The sequence below is a fragment of the Neophocaena asiaeorientalis genome, unplaced genomic scaffold, assembly GCF_003031525.2.
Source record: "Neophocaena asiaeorientalis asiaeorientalis breed wild unplaced genomic scaffold, Neophocaena_asiaeorientalis_V1.1 scaffold719, whole genome shotgun sequence".
Classification (NCBI taxonomy): Eukaryota; Metazoa; Chordata; class Mammalia; order Artiodactyla; family Phocoenidae; genus Neophocaena; species Neophocaena asiaeorientalis.
This window is the reverse complement of record NW_020173970.1, coordinates 144,411-160,512: the sequence shown is the minus strand read 5'-3', so window position 1 is coordinate 160,512 and position 16,102 is coordinate 144,411. Positions and strand designations below refer to the sequence as shown.

The 16,102-nt window shown below is 37.0% G+C and overlaps 1 protein-coding gene and 1 pseudogene across 3 annotated transcripts in view; both read right to left on the bottom strand.

Moving 5' to 3' along the window:
• P4HA1 (prolyl 4-hydroxylase subunit alpha 1) overlaps window positions 1–16,102 on the bottom strand; it is an 85,160-nt gene that overhangs the window by 18,647 nt on the left and 50,411 nt on the right. For 2 of the 3 annotated variants that reach the window (XM_024753130.1, XM_024753132.1), the window contains exon 10: window positions 1,314–1,413. In XM_024753130.1, coding sequence (XP_024608898.1) covers window positions 1,314–1,413 — 100 coding nt within the window. Of the gene's footprint in view, window positions 1–1,313; window positions 1,414–15,740; window positions 15,812–16,102 lie in introns of all 3 variants that reach the window. The other variant, XM_024753131.1, reaches the window with a different exon arrangement.
• LOC112404947 (enolase-phosphatase E1 pseudogene) lies at window positions 5,406–7,465 on the bottom strand (annotated as a pseudogene).

The following is a 16,102-nucleotide window of genomic DNA, read 5'->3' as shown; positions in this document are numbered from 1 at the left end:
CCACGCTCTACAGCCCAAGAGCCACAACTACTGAGCTTGCATGCTGCAACTACTGAAGCCCACGCGCCTAGAGCCCATGCTCCGCAACAAAAGAAGCCACCGCAATGAGAAGCCCATGCACCACAATGAAGAGTAGCCCCTGCTCTCTGCAACTAGAGAAAGCCTACATGTAGCAACGAAGACTGAACAGAACCAAAAATAAATAAGATAAATAAATTTTTTAAAAAATGGCCAATAACTCATGAAAAGATACTCAACATCATTAGCCATCAGGGAAACGCAAATAAGAACCATGATGAGATAGCACTTCAAACATACCAGAATGACCTTAATAAAAAAACTGGACAAGAACAAGTGCTGGCAAGGATGTGAAGAAAATGGAACCCTCATACATTGCCAATGGGATTGTAAAATGGTGCAGCCATTCTGGAAAACAGTTTGGCAGTTCCTCAAATATTAAAGTTACCACATGACCCAGCAATTACATATGTAGGTTTATACCCAAGAGAGATTTAAATGACATTTGTACGAAAATTTGTAGACAAATAGCATTAGTCATAACAGCCAAGGACTGGAAACAATCCAAAAGCCCTCCAACTGATAAATAAATAAAACGTGGTATATCCAAACAAGAGAATGTTAATATTATTCAGCCATGAAAAAGAATAAAGTGCTGATACATGCTACAACATGGATATACCTAAAAAACATTGTCAAGTGAAATAAGCCAGATACACTAGGTCACATATTGTATTACTCCATTTATATGAAATATTTAGAATAGGCAAACTTACATACAGAAGGTAGAGAAGCAGTTGCCAGGGGCACTAGGGAGGGGGAATGGAGAGTGACTACTTAACTGAGGTTTCTTTGGAGGTGATGAAAATAGTGTTGATGATTGTACAATCATGTGAATATTAAAACCAGGGTAAATTTTATGGCATGTGAATTATTTCTTACTAGAAAACAGAAAAAAATAATTTATTAAAAAAAGAAAACTGCCATGGCCACCTGACAGGCCTAGGAATGAAAAAAAAAATCACAGTGTACTTAATAAATACTAGTGTTACATATTTTTCATTTCCCTATACGTTTATACTCAACAGTAAGAGTTTTTAATGTCTTGACAAAAAATTTTAAAGGTCACAGAACAATTTTTCCTACTGATTATTAAGATCACTGTACATGGTTTCAGCTTATATATTCACTTTTACAGTCTCAAAGTATCATGCAAATTGAGTACTGCCTGTATAGTGACAGAAAAAATCTCATCTGAAGCATCTTTTGAAGAAGTGTAGGATGTGATTACCTACCTGTAATTCCTCTGCTGTGGAGACATCTAGTCCTGTGAGATCTTGTATTCTCATATTAATTCGAGACACCACAGGGTTTTCATAGCCAGAGAGCCAGGCACTAAAAACAAGAAAAAAATTATTAGTTTTACTGATAAAGTTTCAATACATGAAGACCAATAGCTGGCATTTAAAAAGCCCGAATATACAGGACATTAAGGCTTTATCTATAGGCATTTACTTCATTTGCTTCTTTGATATGATTTTTTTTTTTTTGCGGTACGCGGGCCTCTCACCGTTGTGGCCTCTCCTGTTGTGGAGCACAGGCTCCGGACGCGCAGGCTCAGCGGCCATGGCTCATGGGCCCAGCCGCTCCGTGGCATGTGGGATCTTCCCGGACCGCGACACGAACCCGCGTCCCCTGCATCAGCAGGTGGACTCTCAACCACTGCGCCACCAGGGAAACCCTTTGATACGATTTTTACTAATGATGTTGTAATTTTTAAAACATGTTACATTCTACAGCTACAGGTTGGAAAGGGAAAAAAACTAATACCATTTATTACTGAGTTTTAATGAAAACAGATGGATTAATGTAAGAAGACTATATAGGACTATCTACACTGAGAATTTTTTTTAATTCTGAAAAAATACATACATCAAAATGAAAACAACTGTTCCTTCTAGATAAGGTACAGGAACTGGCCAAGGTGAAGGTCATAGGGGTTTTAGCCTGATTTATATAATGCTAATGTTTTATAAGAAAAATTCATGTATTACTTGCCTAAGTAAAAAAGTTTTAAAAGGTACCCAACACACCCAGTAGGATAGCTATAACCAAAAAGGTGTTGGTGATGATGTGAAGAAATTAGAACCCTCATATATTGCTGGTAGGAATGTAAAATGGTGCAGCCACTTTGGAAAACACTTTGGCAGTTCCTCAAATTGCTAAACACAGAGTTACCATATGACCTAGCAATTCCACTCCTAGGTATATACCCAAGAGAAAGTAAAGTGTGTGGTCATACCAAAACTTGTACATAAGTATTCATAGTAGCATTATTAATAATGGCCAAAAAGTGGAAATAATACAAATGTCCATCAACTGATAGACAGATACATAAAATGTGATATATCCATAAGACAGATTATTGTGTCATGAAAAGGAAGTAATGATACATGCCACCACACGGATGAACCTTGAAACCATTATGTTAAGAAAGATAAGTCAGATACAAAAGGTCACACATTATGATTCCATTAATATGAAATGTCCAGAATAGGCAAATCAATACAGAAAGTAGGTTAGTGGTTGCCACGAGAAGGCAGTATTAAGGAATGACTCTTAATGGGTACAGGATTTTCTTTTGGGGTGGTGAAAATGTTCTGGAATTAGATAATGGTGATGACTGCAAAGCTAAAAAAGACTAAAAACCACTGAACTGTATACTTTAAAGGGTAATTTTACGGTATGGGAACTATAGCTCAATAACATGGCACAGCAAAATTCAGCTCTCTCCTTTACATATGCTTTTTCCCAGTCTATTAGACTTTTTCTTTCTTCACTTCTCTCATCAAGCTTTGGTCCATCATTTCAACAGTATTCTTTTTTTGGGGGGTGGGGGGGAGCCGCGCCATGCAGCTTGCAGGATCTTCATTCCCCAACCAGGGATCGAACCCGTGCCCCCTGCAGTGGAAGCATGGAGTCCTAACCACTGGACCACCGGAGAATTCCCTCAACAGCATCCTTGACTAAAAGCCTAAACTCACCTGTCTGGCAAAAAACACAAGCCTGATGAATTTTTCTCCAAGCTTATACCTATAACACCAAATCATATTAGAAAAAGTCATGAGATAGGGCAGATATGTTCCACTAAAAATTCATGAACACTGGGACCTCCTTGGTGGCACAGTGGTTAAGAATCCGCCTGCCAATGCAGGGGACACGGGTTCAAGCCCTGGTCCAGGAAGATCCCACATGCCGCGGAGCAACTAAGCCCTGTGCACCACAGCTACTGAGCCTGCGCTCTAGAGCCCGCAAACCACAACTACTGAACCTGCGGGCTCCAATTACTGAAGCCCATGCTCCATAACAAGAGAAGCCACTGCAATGAGAAGCCCACGCACCACAACGAAGAGCAGCCCCCGCTCGAAGCAACTGGAGAAAGCCCACGAGCGGCAACGAGACCCAACACAGCCAAACAAAACAAAACAAAACAAAACAATCATGAACACTAACTCCAAATGGGCCTTACTCTCGCCTCTATTCTGAACCCCAACCCACCTCAGACTCCTTCACTCAGTGGATTACATATCTCCTACGTCACAGATAAAATAGAAACCATACAATCTTTTCCTTATACATAGTTCATTCTAGTTCATTCCAGTTCCAAGAGGAGATTTCTCTCCATTATCTAAGGCCAATCCTCTGCCTTAGATTCTATTACCTCCTGCCATTTTAGGAACCATAAATCATTGATGAGCCCTTCTCTCTCATAAAATCAACATCTCTTTTCAATAATTCCTCCCACAGCTTTTAACAGGGCTTAAGACTTTCCCATTAAATAAATAAGCAAAAATTTAAAATTCTTTCCCTCAATTCTTTCTCTCTCCAGCCACCAATTTCTTTCTCCTCCATCTTCAAGTCAACCTTTTCACTGACTCCTCACTTCTCAATCCATTCCAATTTAGCTTTAGTCCCCATCACTCCATCAAAACTATTCTTGCTAATATCTCACCCATAACCCTACTATGCTCCTAAATCTAACAAGATTTTCCCATTCTCATAGTATTTGCTCTTTTAGTAACATTTCAGAATGTTCATCCTTCTTGAAACTCTCCTCCTGACTCATTCATTCTCCAGGTATTCCTTTAGTCTCTCTGGATGTTCCATCCTGGTCTCCCTCACAGCCTCTCACACTGTATTTTGTCTTTCTCCCAGTGCCCCAGCAGCACTTATTCAACAATGTTTCTTCTTGCCCTAAGGCTAGTGCACATGCTCATCTCTACCCAGAGTATTCTTCTGCTTAACTTTGCAAATTTAAGGCTTTGGATTATCATTTTAGTTGTCTCTTCTTCAGAGAAGCCTTCCTTGACTCCTCCCTGTGCCAGACCAGGTTTTTGTTTTGTTTTGTTTTTGGAACAGTAAGAGGAAAAAGTTTTTAACTAATCACATGAAATTGACATGACATGCTATTATAAGTAAAGGAAGATAAATAATACTGTTACAAAATTTACATTTCTCACATCCATTTCAGAGGAAAATGCATTAGGATTCCTCTTGATCTGATGGACTGATTTCCATAAAATCATTTTTTTTTAAATAGTAAATAACAGTATATTTTCTCAGACTGCTAAGAAGTGGTCAGAAAGGCAACTATAAAATCTATAATGAAAACAACTGACAGGATTAGGGCTGTTTCATGAAATATTAAGAACTATATCTCTTTTTTGGCTGTTAAATCAATGCACCTTTTCACTGGTAAAGCAATTGTTTGCTGTACCAGAGAAAAGGTGCACTGATTTAAAGAGCTTCTTCTTAAGTAATATACATTCAATTGTTCAAAACTGAAGTGAGTTTTCTTTCTAATGTTGCCCTCTTTTGGAGAACAAGCAAATATCTTTGTCTTTTGTATACAGTTAGGCAAATATTGTGAAATGCAGCTCTTGTGATCTAAATTTTATTCCCTCACAATTAAACGGGGGCAATTAATTATTATTAGGAATAAGCCTTTGAAACACTTCCAGCTTTTAAAACAGCAAGTCTTCTGAATAACTTCTCAAAACTAGCTTTCCATTTTGGTGCATGACCTGATACCTGACACATTTTATCTGTATTTTAGTCATTTTTTCTAATATCTACACTTTGTCTTCAATAAGGGTTAGTGTTGTGGTTTCAAACAATTTTTACATATAATAGAGTAAGTTTCATTTCACGGAACTGAGTTTTTCCACTCATGTACCTGTGGTAGGTAATTTGAGCACACACATATTTGCATACATATTTGTGTGTATACATATACATTTTTAAAAGTAAGTCGCTTTTACCATTAAAATAAAGCTAGACAACAGGGAAACTACGAGGAACGGTTTGTCTTCCTTAGAAATCCTTTTCTAGGTTGAGAAGGGCAAGTACAATTTGCTGAAGGATTTGATGAAGCTCTAGTCTTTTCATCATGTGTTAATCCCACACTGTCATGTCTTATCACCACAGCTACATACATGTCCACTTCCTCAGTAGCACTAGCCTCGAGGTGTAATGTCTATCATAAACAGGACATTGCTGACCAAGCACTCAATACTGTTTGCAATCATTCAGCAACTCATTCTCCACTTTGCCCAATACTGGTATCAAAGTAACATTGACAACTCACCAATATCTTCCTCTGCACACTGCCCAAAATAGATATACACGTTCATTCCAGCTTCTCCATTTCCTAACTGCTGGAACTACATCTTCAAAGAATGCTACTTTCATGCACCCAGCTGTGAATGCTGCCCGCCACGCCACGTAGCCCTGAAGTTATTTCAGTACCAAGGTCTTTTGGTCCAGAGACATTTGCCAGCACACATTATCTACCACAGCATGGACCATCTATTTTGCATCATCCACTCCATTTCCCAGATGCCGTAGGGATCAGAATACCCCAACCCCATGGGAATCCTCTTCAGCCTGTTTCCTCAAAAGACTGAGGTCCTGGGACTTCCCTGGTGGTCCAGTGGGTAAGACTCCACACTCCCAATGCCGGGGGCCCAGGTTCGATCCCTGGTTGCGGAACTAGATCCCGCACGCATGCTGCAGCTAAGAGTCTGCATACCGCAACTAAGAAGCGCGCATGCCGCAACTAAAGATCCCACATGCCGCAAACTAAAGATCCCACATGCTGCAACTAAGACCCAGCACAGCCAAAATAAATAAATAAATATTAAAAATTTTGAGGTCCTGCTGGCACTCCTCTTCTTTCCAAGAGGAAAGAAGTATCTTTGTCTCTTTGTTAAGATACTCAATGTTTTCTTTGATGTAAAGAAATTGTTCTTCACAAAACTAATCAAGTGGTACCTCTAATATCTAATGGATCACGGTGACTTTGGTGGGCAGCTACTGGATGCTACTATGAGAATCACCCTACATTGGGAGATGGGAGAGTAGTGGCACCTGTGCCTGCAGAACGATCGTGGGCGTCTCACAGCCCTCCGTTAATCTCAGGGTTGGCAACTACCTGCAACCTGAAGCACATCAGGGAGATGCTACCTCCATGCACCTGGAAGTGGAGAAGGCAGCCACCCCAATATGTTTTTATAGTACTACATATCCTTCCTTTGTGGCATTTATAACAATTGTACATTAATTTGTTATTTGATTAAGGTAAGACATCTTCATTCAACTACTAGTTCCAAATACATATAAATTCTGCCTGGTTTTGCTCACAACTATATCCATAGTGCCTGGCACATAGTAGATGCTCAATAAATGTTTGCTGAATGAATGAATCCTGAAGATGTCTTAGAACTAATCCAAGATTTATTTTACTTTACCATAAGTATTTGTCTGATGATCTCATGCAAATTTATAGAGATTGGCCAAGTAGAATTCCTCTGTGTCACAGAAATAGGAAGGATCCAAGAATTTTATTGTTATAAAGGATGTACCTGATAAATACACTAAGACCTTATTTCTTCCAATTCTGACCAAGTTCCTGGTAGAACTAATCTCATATGTCAATGTACCTTTTTTGCCTGGCAACAATTTCATAGATTTTTGAATTTTATAAGCAACCAACTACTGACTTGATTTTTATAGATAACTGCAACGCAAGATTGGCAAGTGTTCTAATAAAGTTTCAAACTAAATACATCTTGATAAAATAACTGTTCCTATTTCATCCTGGAACCTATCACCCAAGAGAACCTGGTCTTCTGACATCTTCAACTTTCTTCTCTGCTACCACCAATTCTTAAGCATCTATTCTTACATTTTTCTCTTGTACTTTGGTAGAAGCATTGTCCTTCAGCCTTTCAGAGGCTAGAGCATCTATCTATGCTTTTGAATCTACCTTTTCCATAGGCCTTACTCCAGCAGTTATTGCCTCCCTTTCTATCTTTAATCTTTTCCTTGCTTACTAACTCTTCAGACTGAAGTCTCCTGTTATCAAGAACACATTTACTTTTGCCATTTTAGCAAATTATCATTCCAATCTTTTACTTTTATCATTTTAAAATTATGGAAGCAAGAAATGCTTGTTATATTCAACAAATGGTTCTGGGACACTGGATAACCATATGCAAAACAAAGAAGATGGACCCCTACCTCACACCATAATAAAAAAATTAACTCAGAAGGGATTAAAGATCTAAATATATAAGCTAACATTACAAAACTTTTAGAAAAAAAAATTGGCATATGGTTTAGCTATGACTTCAAAAGTACAAGCAGCAACAACAAAAATAAACAGGACATCATCAAAATAAAACGTTTGTGCTTCAGAAGACATTAATTTCAGAACAGCATTATTCATAATAGCCAAAAAAGTAGAAATAACCTAAATATCTATCAACAGATAAGACAGATAAAAGGTGGCATATCCATACAAAAGAATGTTGTTCAGCCATACCTTGAAAACATGCCAAGTGAGAAGCCAGACACTAAAAGTCCATGTAGTATATAAAAAATATCCAGAAGAGGCAAATCCATAAAGACAGAAAGCAGATTAGTGGTTGCCCAGGGCTGGGGCAGGGAGAGGATTAAGGATTAAGTGGTTATGGCTAAGGAGTATAATGAAAATGTTCTAAAATTAATTGTGGTGATGGATGCACAAGTCTCTGAATATACTAAAAACCACTGACTTGTACACTTCAAATGGGTGAATCAATAAAGCTATTTTTTAAAGAAATACTTATTATAAAAATTTCAAACAGGGTGCCGCAGTGGTTAAGAATCCACCTTCCAATGCTGGGGACACGGGTTCAACCCCTGGTCGGAAAACTAAGATCCCACATGCCGTGGGGCAACTAAGCCAGCACACTGCAACTACTGAGCCTGCGCACCACAACTACAGAGAAGCCCGCGTGCCTCAAATACAGAACCCACGCTCTCTGGAGCCCACACACCACAACTAGAAAGCCCATGTGCAACAACTATTGAGCCTGCATGCTCTGGTGCCCATGCACCACAACTAGAGAGAAACCCACACGCCACAATGAAGAGGCCCCGTACTGCAATGAAAGACTCCATGTGCCGCAACTAAGACCCAACGCAGCCAAAAATAAAATTAAACAAAATTTAAAAATTTTCAAACAGTATAAAAGTGTATGAAGTTCCTTTCCTAGTCCCACTCCTCACAGGTAAACAGTATTAACAAATAGATATGTATCCTCTCAACATTTTCCCCCGTGTATGAACAGACATAGAGAATAAAAAAAAAAAAAAAGAATCCACACTTCAATCTTTCACCATAATATACACATACACTTTTTCCCCCTGAAAATACTTCTGACATCTTTCCTAGTCAATACACATAGCACTGCCTCATTTTTTAAAAATTACTGTGGTTAAACAATACACAACATAAAATTAACCACTTTAACCATTTTTTAAAATATGGTAAAATACACATAAAATTAACCACTTTAACCATTTTTAAGTGTACAATTCAGTGGTGTTAAGTACACTCACAAGGTCACACAACCATCACCACTATCTATTTCCAAAACTTTTTCTTCATCCCAAACTGAAACTCTGTACCCATTAAACAATAATTTGCCATTTCCCTCTCCTCCCAGCCCCTGGTAACCTCTAATACACATTTTGTCTGTATGAATTTGCCTATTCTAGGTACCCCCTGTAAGTAGAATCATACCATATTTGTCCTTTTGTACCTGGCTTATTTCACTTAGTATAATGTCCTCAAAGTTCATCCATGTCATATAGCATGTATCAGAATTTCATTCCTTTTTAAGGCTGAATATAGTCCATAATTTGTTTATACCACATTTTGTTTAACCATTCATCCATTAATAGTCAACAGCCTCTACCTGTTGACTACTGTGAATAATGCTGTTATGAACATGGGTGTACAAGTAATCTGTTTGAGTCCCTTTCAATTATGGGGGGTATATACCTAGAAGTGGAATTTCTGCATCATATCATAATACTATGTTTGACTTTGTGAGGAAGCCAGCCTGTTTTCCACAGCAACTGTAACACTTTACATTTCCATTCCCCATTGTTTTTTAAACTACTGCTTTTCTTTTTAAAATAAAATAACTTTAATTTCAAAATGACCACGAAGGTCAGTCAATAAAGCACTGGTTAAATAAGGTTGTTTCTAATTTTTCTCTAGTACAAACAATATTGTAACAGAAATTTCTGTATATCTTTGCATACTTATGCGAATATCTCTGTAGGACAAATTCCTAGATGTGGAACTGCTAGATGACTTTTACTTTTTTTTTTTTTTCCCGGTATGCGGGCCTCTCACTGCTGTGGCCTCTCCCGCTGCGGAGCACAGGCTCCGGACATGCAGGCCCAGCGGCCACGGCTCACAGGCCCCCAGCCGCTCCGCGGCATGTGGGATCCTCCCGGACCGGGGCACAAACCGGCGTCCCCCGCATCGGCAGGCAGACTCTCAACCACTGCGCCACCAGGGAAGCCCCGACTTTTACATTTTGATAAATGTCAAATTGCCCTCCAAAAAAGTTTCAGTGATTTATACTGCTATCAACTGTTTATGAGAGTGCCCATTTCATAAAATCCTTGCCAGTATCAATCTTTTCAATCTTTGCCAATCTTAGAGGCAAAAATATTTTAATTTTTTAACTTTTTAAAAAAAGTTTTAATCTGCACTTCTTGTTATATCACAAATGATCTCAATAGAAGGTTTGAGGCTTAGCAGTTAAGCCTCAGATGAGAGAAAGTCATTGATAACTGCAGCTTAAATATAAACTTATCTTAACTGTGGTTCTGCCATAGTCATTAGAGAGGAAAATGAGTTCTACATAGGAAGTTATTTCACTTAATTTGACTTTTACATGAAAACCTCTCCAAAATATACTAAGATTTTCCTAAGCTGGAGAACTCCATATGTTTAAAACATTTTATTCATCTAGATCCCACCCTTAAAGCATTACTGCTAATCTGTCTTCAGCAACATTATTGTAGACCTATCGGGTAGTTGAAGAAATTAGCTCTGAGTTGTTTTAACACTGCTAAAAATTCAGTGGAGACAATGATACTGTAATATGTTAACTGTCTATTCTTTAGGATCTGGAAGTCTTACTCCTACATTAAATTAAGTAATCGGAAATCAACATTCTTTCTTCTAGTACTCAGTGCTTTAACTGAGTTAGAATGTAAAGTTATAATATTTACTATAACAGGAAAAAAAAATCATTTGAACAACATTCTTTATCTTTTGTAAAATTATAATTGAAAATGTCAACTAAGTTTTAAAGTGTTTTTTCCACAAAACATAATTTAGTGCCAGAAGAAAAACAGAATTCTTTCTCCAGATAATTTTATATATGTGTCCTTTTTTTCCATTAATAACTAGATAACCCAAAATATATTTCTTTTGTTCTTAATGACAGGAACCTGAGAGCTACACTGTACATGCAGAGTAACACTGCAATATATTTTTTTCATTTCTAATGAATTTCTACTGTTAAAAAATCTTTATTATTCTTTTAATATATGCTTTTTAAAAATATCACTGGAATGCTTTATTTAAATAAGGAGAAACAGGCTTCCCTGGTGGCGCAGTGGTTGAGAGTCCGCCTGCTGATGCAGGAGACACGGGTTCGTGCCCCAGTCCGGGAAGATCCCACATGCCGCAGAGCGGCTGGGCCCGTGAGCCATGGCTGCTGAGCCTGCACGTCCGGAGCCTGTGCTCTGCAACGGGAGAGGCCACAACAGTGAGAGGCCCACGTACCGAGAAAACAAAAACAAAACAAAAAAAATAAGGAGAAACATTCTCACACTGCATGACTATATTTCTAATACTAAGGAAGGCATGCTCAAGCAAATAGACAACACCATTTTGGAGGTTTTGAAGACTGTTATAAAACCTCCAAAGGAAATATGATTAATATAATTTGAATGCCACTATGTGATTTTTTGCAAAGGCAAAAGATAATTCAGGGCCCAAAGTGCCAATTACAGAGGGCAAAACTTTCAATAATTCTTCTCTAAGTGCTTAATAGTTAACAAAGAAAGGCTAACCATCCACACTGGGAATTTATCCAGTCCCTTTGGTTCTTAGTGGGACAATTATACAACACTATAGATCTATCCATTTCAGTTATCTCAATCTGAGAACCACTGTTCTACCCAATAGAAGGCAATGCTGTTGTTAAAAATTATGCCAATTTGGACTTCCCTGGTGGCACAGTGGTTAAGAATCCACCTGCCAGGCTTCCCTGGTGGCACAGTGGTTGAGTGTCCACCTGCCAATGCAGGGGACACGGGTTCGTGCCCTGGTCCGGGAAGATCCCGCATGCCGCAGAGCGGCTGGGCCCGTGAGCCATGGCCACCTGGTCTGCGGTCCACTGAGCAACTAAGCCTGTGCACCACAACTAGTGAGCCTGCGCTCCAGAGCACAAGCCACAACTACTGAGCCCGCGTGTCACAATTACTGAAGCCCGCGCGCCTAGAGCCCATGCTCCACAACAAGAGAAGCCACCGCAATGAGAAGCCTGCGCACCGCAACAAAAAGTAGACCCTGTTCACCACAACTAGAGAAAAGCCTGTGTGCAGCAACAAAGACCCTACACAGCCAAAAATAAATAAATAAATTTATTTTTAAAATTATTCATTAAAAAAATTATGGCACTTAAAAAAATGTGATTATCATTCAAAGCTATTTGCGGGGGGGTGGGATGGCAGTGGGATGAATTGGGAATTTGGGGTTGACATCTATACACTAATATGTATAAAATAGATAACTAATAAGAACCTGCTGTATAAAAAATAAAATTAAATTTAAAAAAATCAAAGCTATTTGCATTGATCTCTATGTTGTGAAAATATTAAAATATTTTTACACTGTATTTGCTCCTTAACATGGGGTAAATTAAATCTTAAGCATAATAAAATATCATACTGTAGGAAATATGTACTTGAAAGTAAAAAAAATGAAATCACTTCCAAGAAGTGATTCTGATTCCACCAGAATCAAAGAAGCTTTTTCTATCACACTAAGTAGACGGTTTATTTGCATATCTCATTATTTATGTTGCTTTAACTGGACTTATAAGCTCAAATAACTAAACTGTCTTCTCAGAGCATATAACTGAATGTTTACCTCTCAAAAACTAAAATTTTATTTCTTTGATTTAGTCAAAATTACTAGCTTCTCCATTAACAAGTCGTAGTAAATTTTTTTTTTAAATATTGGAAAAGACAAAAAATGATTTGCCAGAAGTTCGCAGATAGTCAATAAAGTAAATAAAAACTTTATGTTTTTAAACAGTAATGAATTTCCACACATACTTTGCCCAAGGAAAATTCTATTTGCTAGAACACTGGAACATATTTTTACTTCCACAGATGATGATGCAATCACTTAAGAAATTTCTCAAAATACAGATATTTGAAATTCCCTTCTGACCCTTTCAAAATACAGATGTTCCCAGAGTAAAAGGGATCACATTAACTGACATCACTACACATAAACTCTTTCTGCTATTTTGCATTTGAGATGCCTTCTTCAGAGGCATAAAATATGAAGGAAACAGAAAACACTCATTTATTACACTTGTAAAATCTTCAAAATTCAGATTTACAGTGATGGGTAGAAAATGTCTTGACATAGCTATTAAATTTCCAAAACAGTAGAGACTTTTAATTTGTTAAAATATGAAATGTATTTGATATTTTATGGAGCAAATTCCTTCCTTAACAGTTAAGAGCTCTCTCTCAAAATATATATTTTATTTTTAAAAGGGCTGATGAACAATTTTCCTTAAGAGTAAAGATGAAAATCACTGTGCTGTGGAACCCTTCTTTTTACTATGTTGTTTTGAACACAAACACACACCCACACTGCATACTTTGCCAAGCCTGTGTGAATTTATTGTAGTGTTACTCAGTCTTCTAATGCTTCTAATGCTACTGGCTAAATATCTTCTGCTATTATAAATAATATGAAGCATGGCTGGGCCTTTCTCAAAAATCCAATAAAATTGCTTCTCAGAGCTATAAAATTATAATATTTAAAAAATAAGTTCAAAATATTTAGAGGTATTTAGTTCCTAAGAGAGAAAAAATGTTTGTAGACCACCTTTCTGCGAGTAATTTATTTTGACTTGTTGGTAAAAGCCCAATGACTCTGTGGGCTGAATATTTTGTCAAAAGGTCTATTGTATATATAGAAAATTTCCAAAAATGACTTCTAGAACATTAAGTTCATAAAATTTTGTTTTAAATGATTCCTAAAAACAGCAAAATCTGGAAAATTTAGATACTTACTAGGTTTATGACAGTAAAAATGCCTAACATCATGTAATCTCTGATAAAATATACAGACAATGGATTTAGTTATTTTATTAAAAATAGATAATGGCTTCATTTTTTTAGACATGAATAAGGTTCTGTAAAATGGAAAATTAGCTTATTCAAAATGAGGGTTAATTACTATGCACAGAAGCATTATAAACCATAGCTCAACATGTCTATCCAAATTAGTTACTGCAAATCCTTACCTTGTATTAGTGTTACTAAAATCAAAATCACATTATAGGAATGTGATTAGGGGCAAGGGGACAGGTAGTGGTATAGGGCAAACAGTTAGGAGACCAGAATATGTGTGTGGGGATGCTGAAGGTTAATATGTGAAGGACATAAAGCTTTGCCTAAAAACAGTAATTAAGAAAATGAAATCAATGCATTCTATCTAGCCTTTATACTACTTTTGCTATGACTCATAGCAACAATGTTAACTTTTTTTGTTTGAGTGCCTAAGATAGTTGTTAAAATCTATGTACTCCTTTGCACAATTTTTAGTTGACAAATGAAATTTTTCATCGTAAGAGTTTCAAAGGATTTAATTCTGTCATACTGAAAACAGTGGTAATTTCTGAAAAATGATTACTTGTTTTATGTATCCAGTGGACTCTAAATACCATAATGATTTTATGCCCACCATCATCCACTTTAAAAAATATATATTAATGAAGCATTTTTTAAAAACTTGGAAATTTTACATTATTCTTTTCTTTTTTTCCTTGAACTTGCATTTTCATTCCATTTTTAAACAGTGATTCTCAACAGGGGTAGAGAGGTGAAGTTCCCAGGCATGGTGGTGGGAATTTTGCCTGCCAGGGTACATTTGGCAATGTCTGAAGACATTTTTGATTGTCACAACTGGGATGATGGGTGCTTCTGGCATCCAGTGGGCACTAGAGATGCTGCTAAACATCCTATGAGGCTCAGGTCAGTCAACAAACAACAATCATCTGATACAAGATGTCAATAGTGTTGAGGTTGAGAAGCCCTGCCCTAGAGTGATATATTTCTATGACCAAAAGTCTTTTATTCATCACATTATACTTCTCTACAAGAAAAATATTTATGTAAACTGATAAAAATATAAATTTCCTATAACATAAAGGCCTAAGTGTTAAAAAAAAATGTCTCCTAGAATGGGTTATTACAATTATAATTAGTATACATTAAAGAACATGATTAAACAATCATCATCAAATATAAAAAGTGAAAATATATTAAAAGATTCCTAATGAATGGATAAAAGCTTATTTTGTTATTTTCAATTAGGTATTGTATCTGTGAATAAATATTGCTACAATGAGACGGAATTCAGCTCAATGATACTTCTATTTTCATTTTTATGAGAGCTGAGAAACCTTTATGTAAATAAGTAGATGGAAAAGGAGTTCTGTTGAAATAATGTCACTTATTTTGTAAGCTCCTATATGTTATATACACTAATAAGTTACATAGTGACCTTTTATTAAAAATTATTTCAGTGATCTATCAGCCAATAACTTAAGGAGATTCTCTTAAATATTGTTAAAAGCAAAGAATTTGAAACCAACTGACTTGCAGAGGATTTGTTAGGTAATCCTTCAAGGCATTCATTTTCTCACTACCTACTGAGTAACCCAGAGATTTTTCAACCCCTGCTTTACTACAGAGACCAAATTAGGCCTTGTTCAATGAAGACTCTTTGGGAACTTCCCTTACTTTAATATGAGAACACAGCTTCACTTATCAGGTAGGGTTTGGGATATCTCAGCAGGCATTTTAAAATCTAGTAATTTCTATTAACTGCCCCATAACCACGTCCATCATGAAAAGTCAGGCACGGGTGTCATCAAATACCTATGCCTAATACCCTAGTTCTTAGAAATCATATGATGGGTTTTATGAAAATTAGATTCTCAAGAAAGAAAATAGTCCAAATATGACTAAAATTCTTCCCATTACTCCCTTACCTCTTAGATACTCTGTACTGTGCTGTGGTCAATTTTCCAGTCTCAGGGTCATGTACTGTAGCTCGGCTCAGCTACAAAAAAAGAGAAAGGACAAGGACTTACTCACGTAGCAGGCAATTTGGGGCTTTTGTTTTGTTTTGTTTTGCCAAGCCACAGGTGATTGGAAGGGTTCAGATTGGTCTGGATGGTAGGTAATGGTTTCGAATCAGCAAAAACATTTAGAAAGGTGGCAATAAGAAAAGCCACTTCCAAATCAAGAGAAAATGGGTTGACAGATTTTTGTTGTAGATTGTCCTTTCACTTTTTTTAAAAAATCATTTGAAGCTCTATGTAAATTTTTTATAGCACTGGGTTTCACAGGT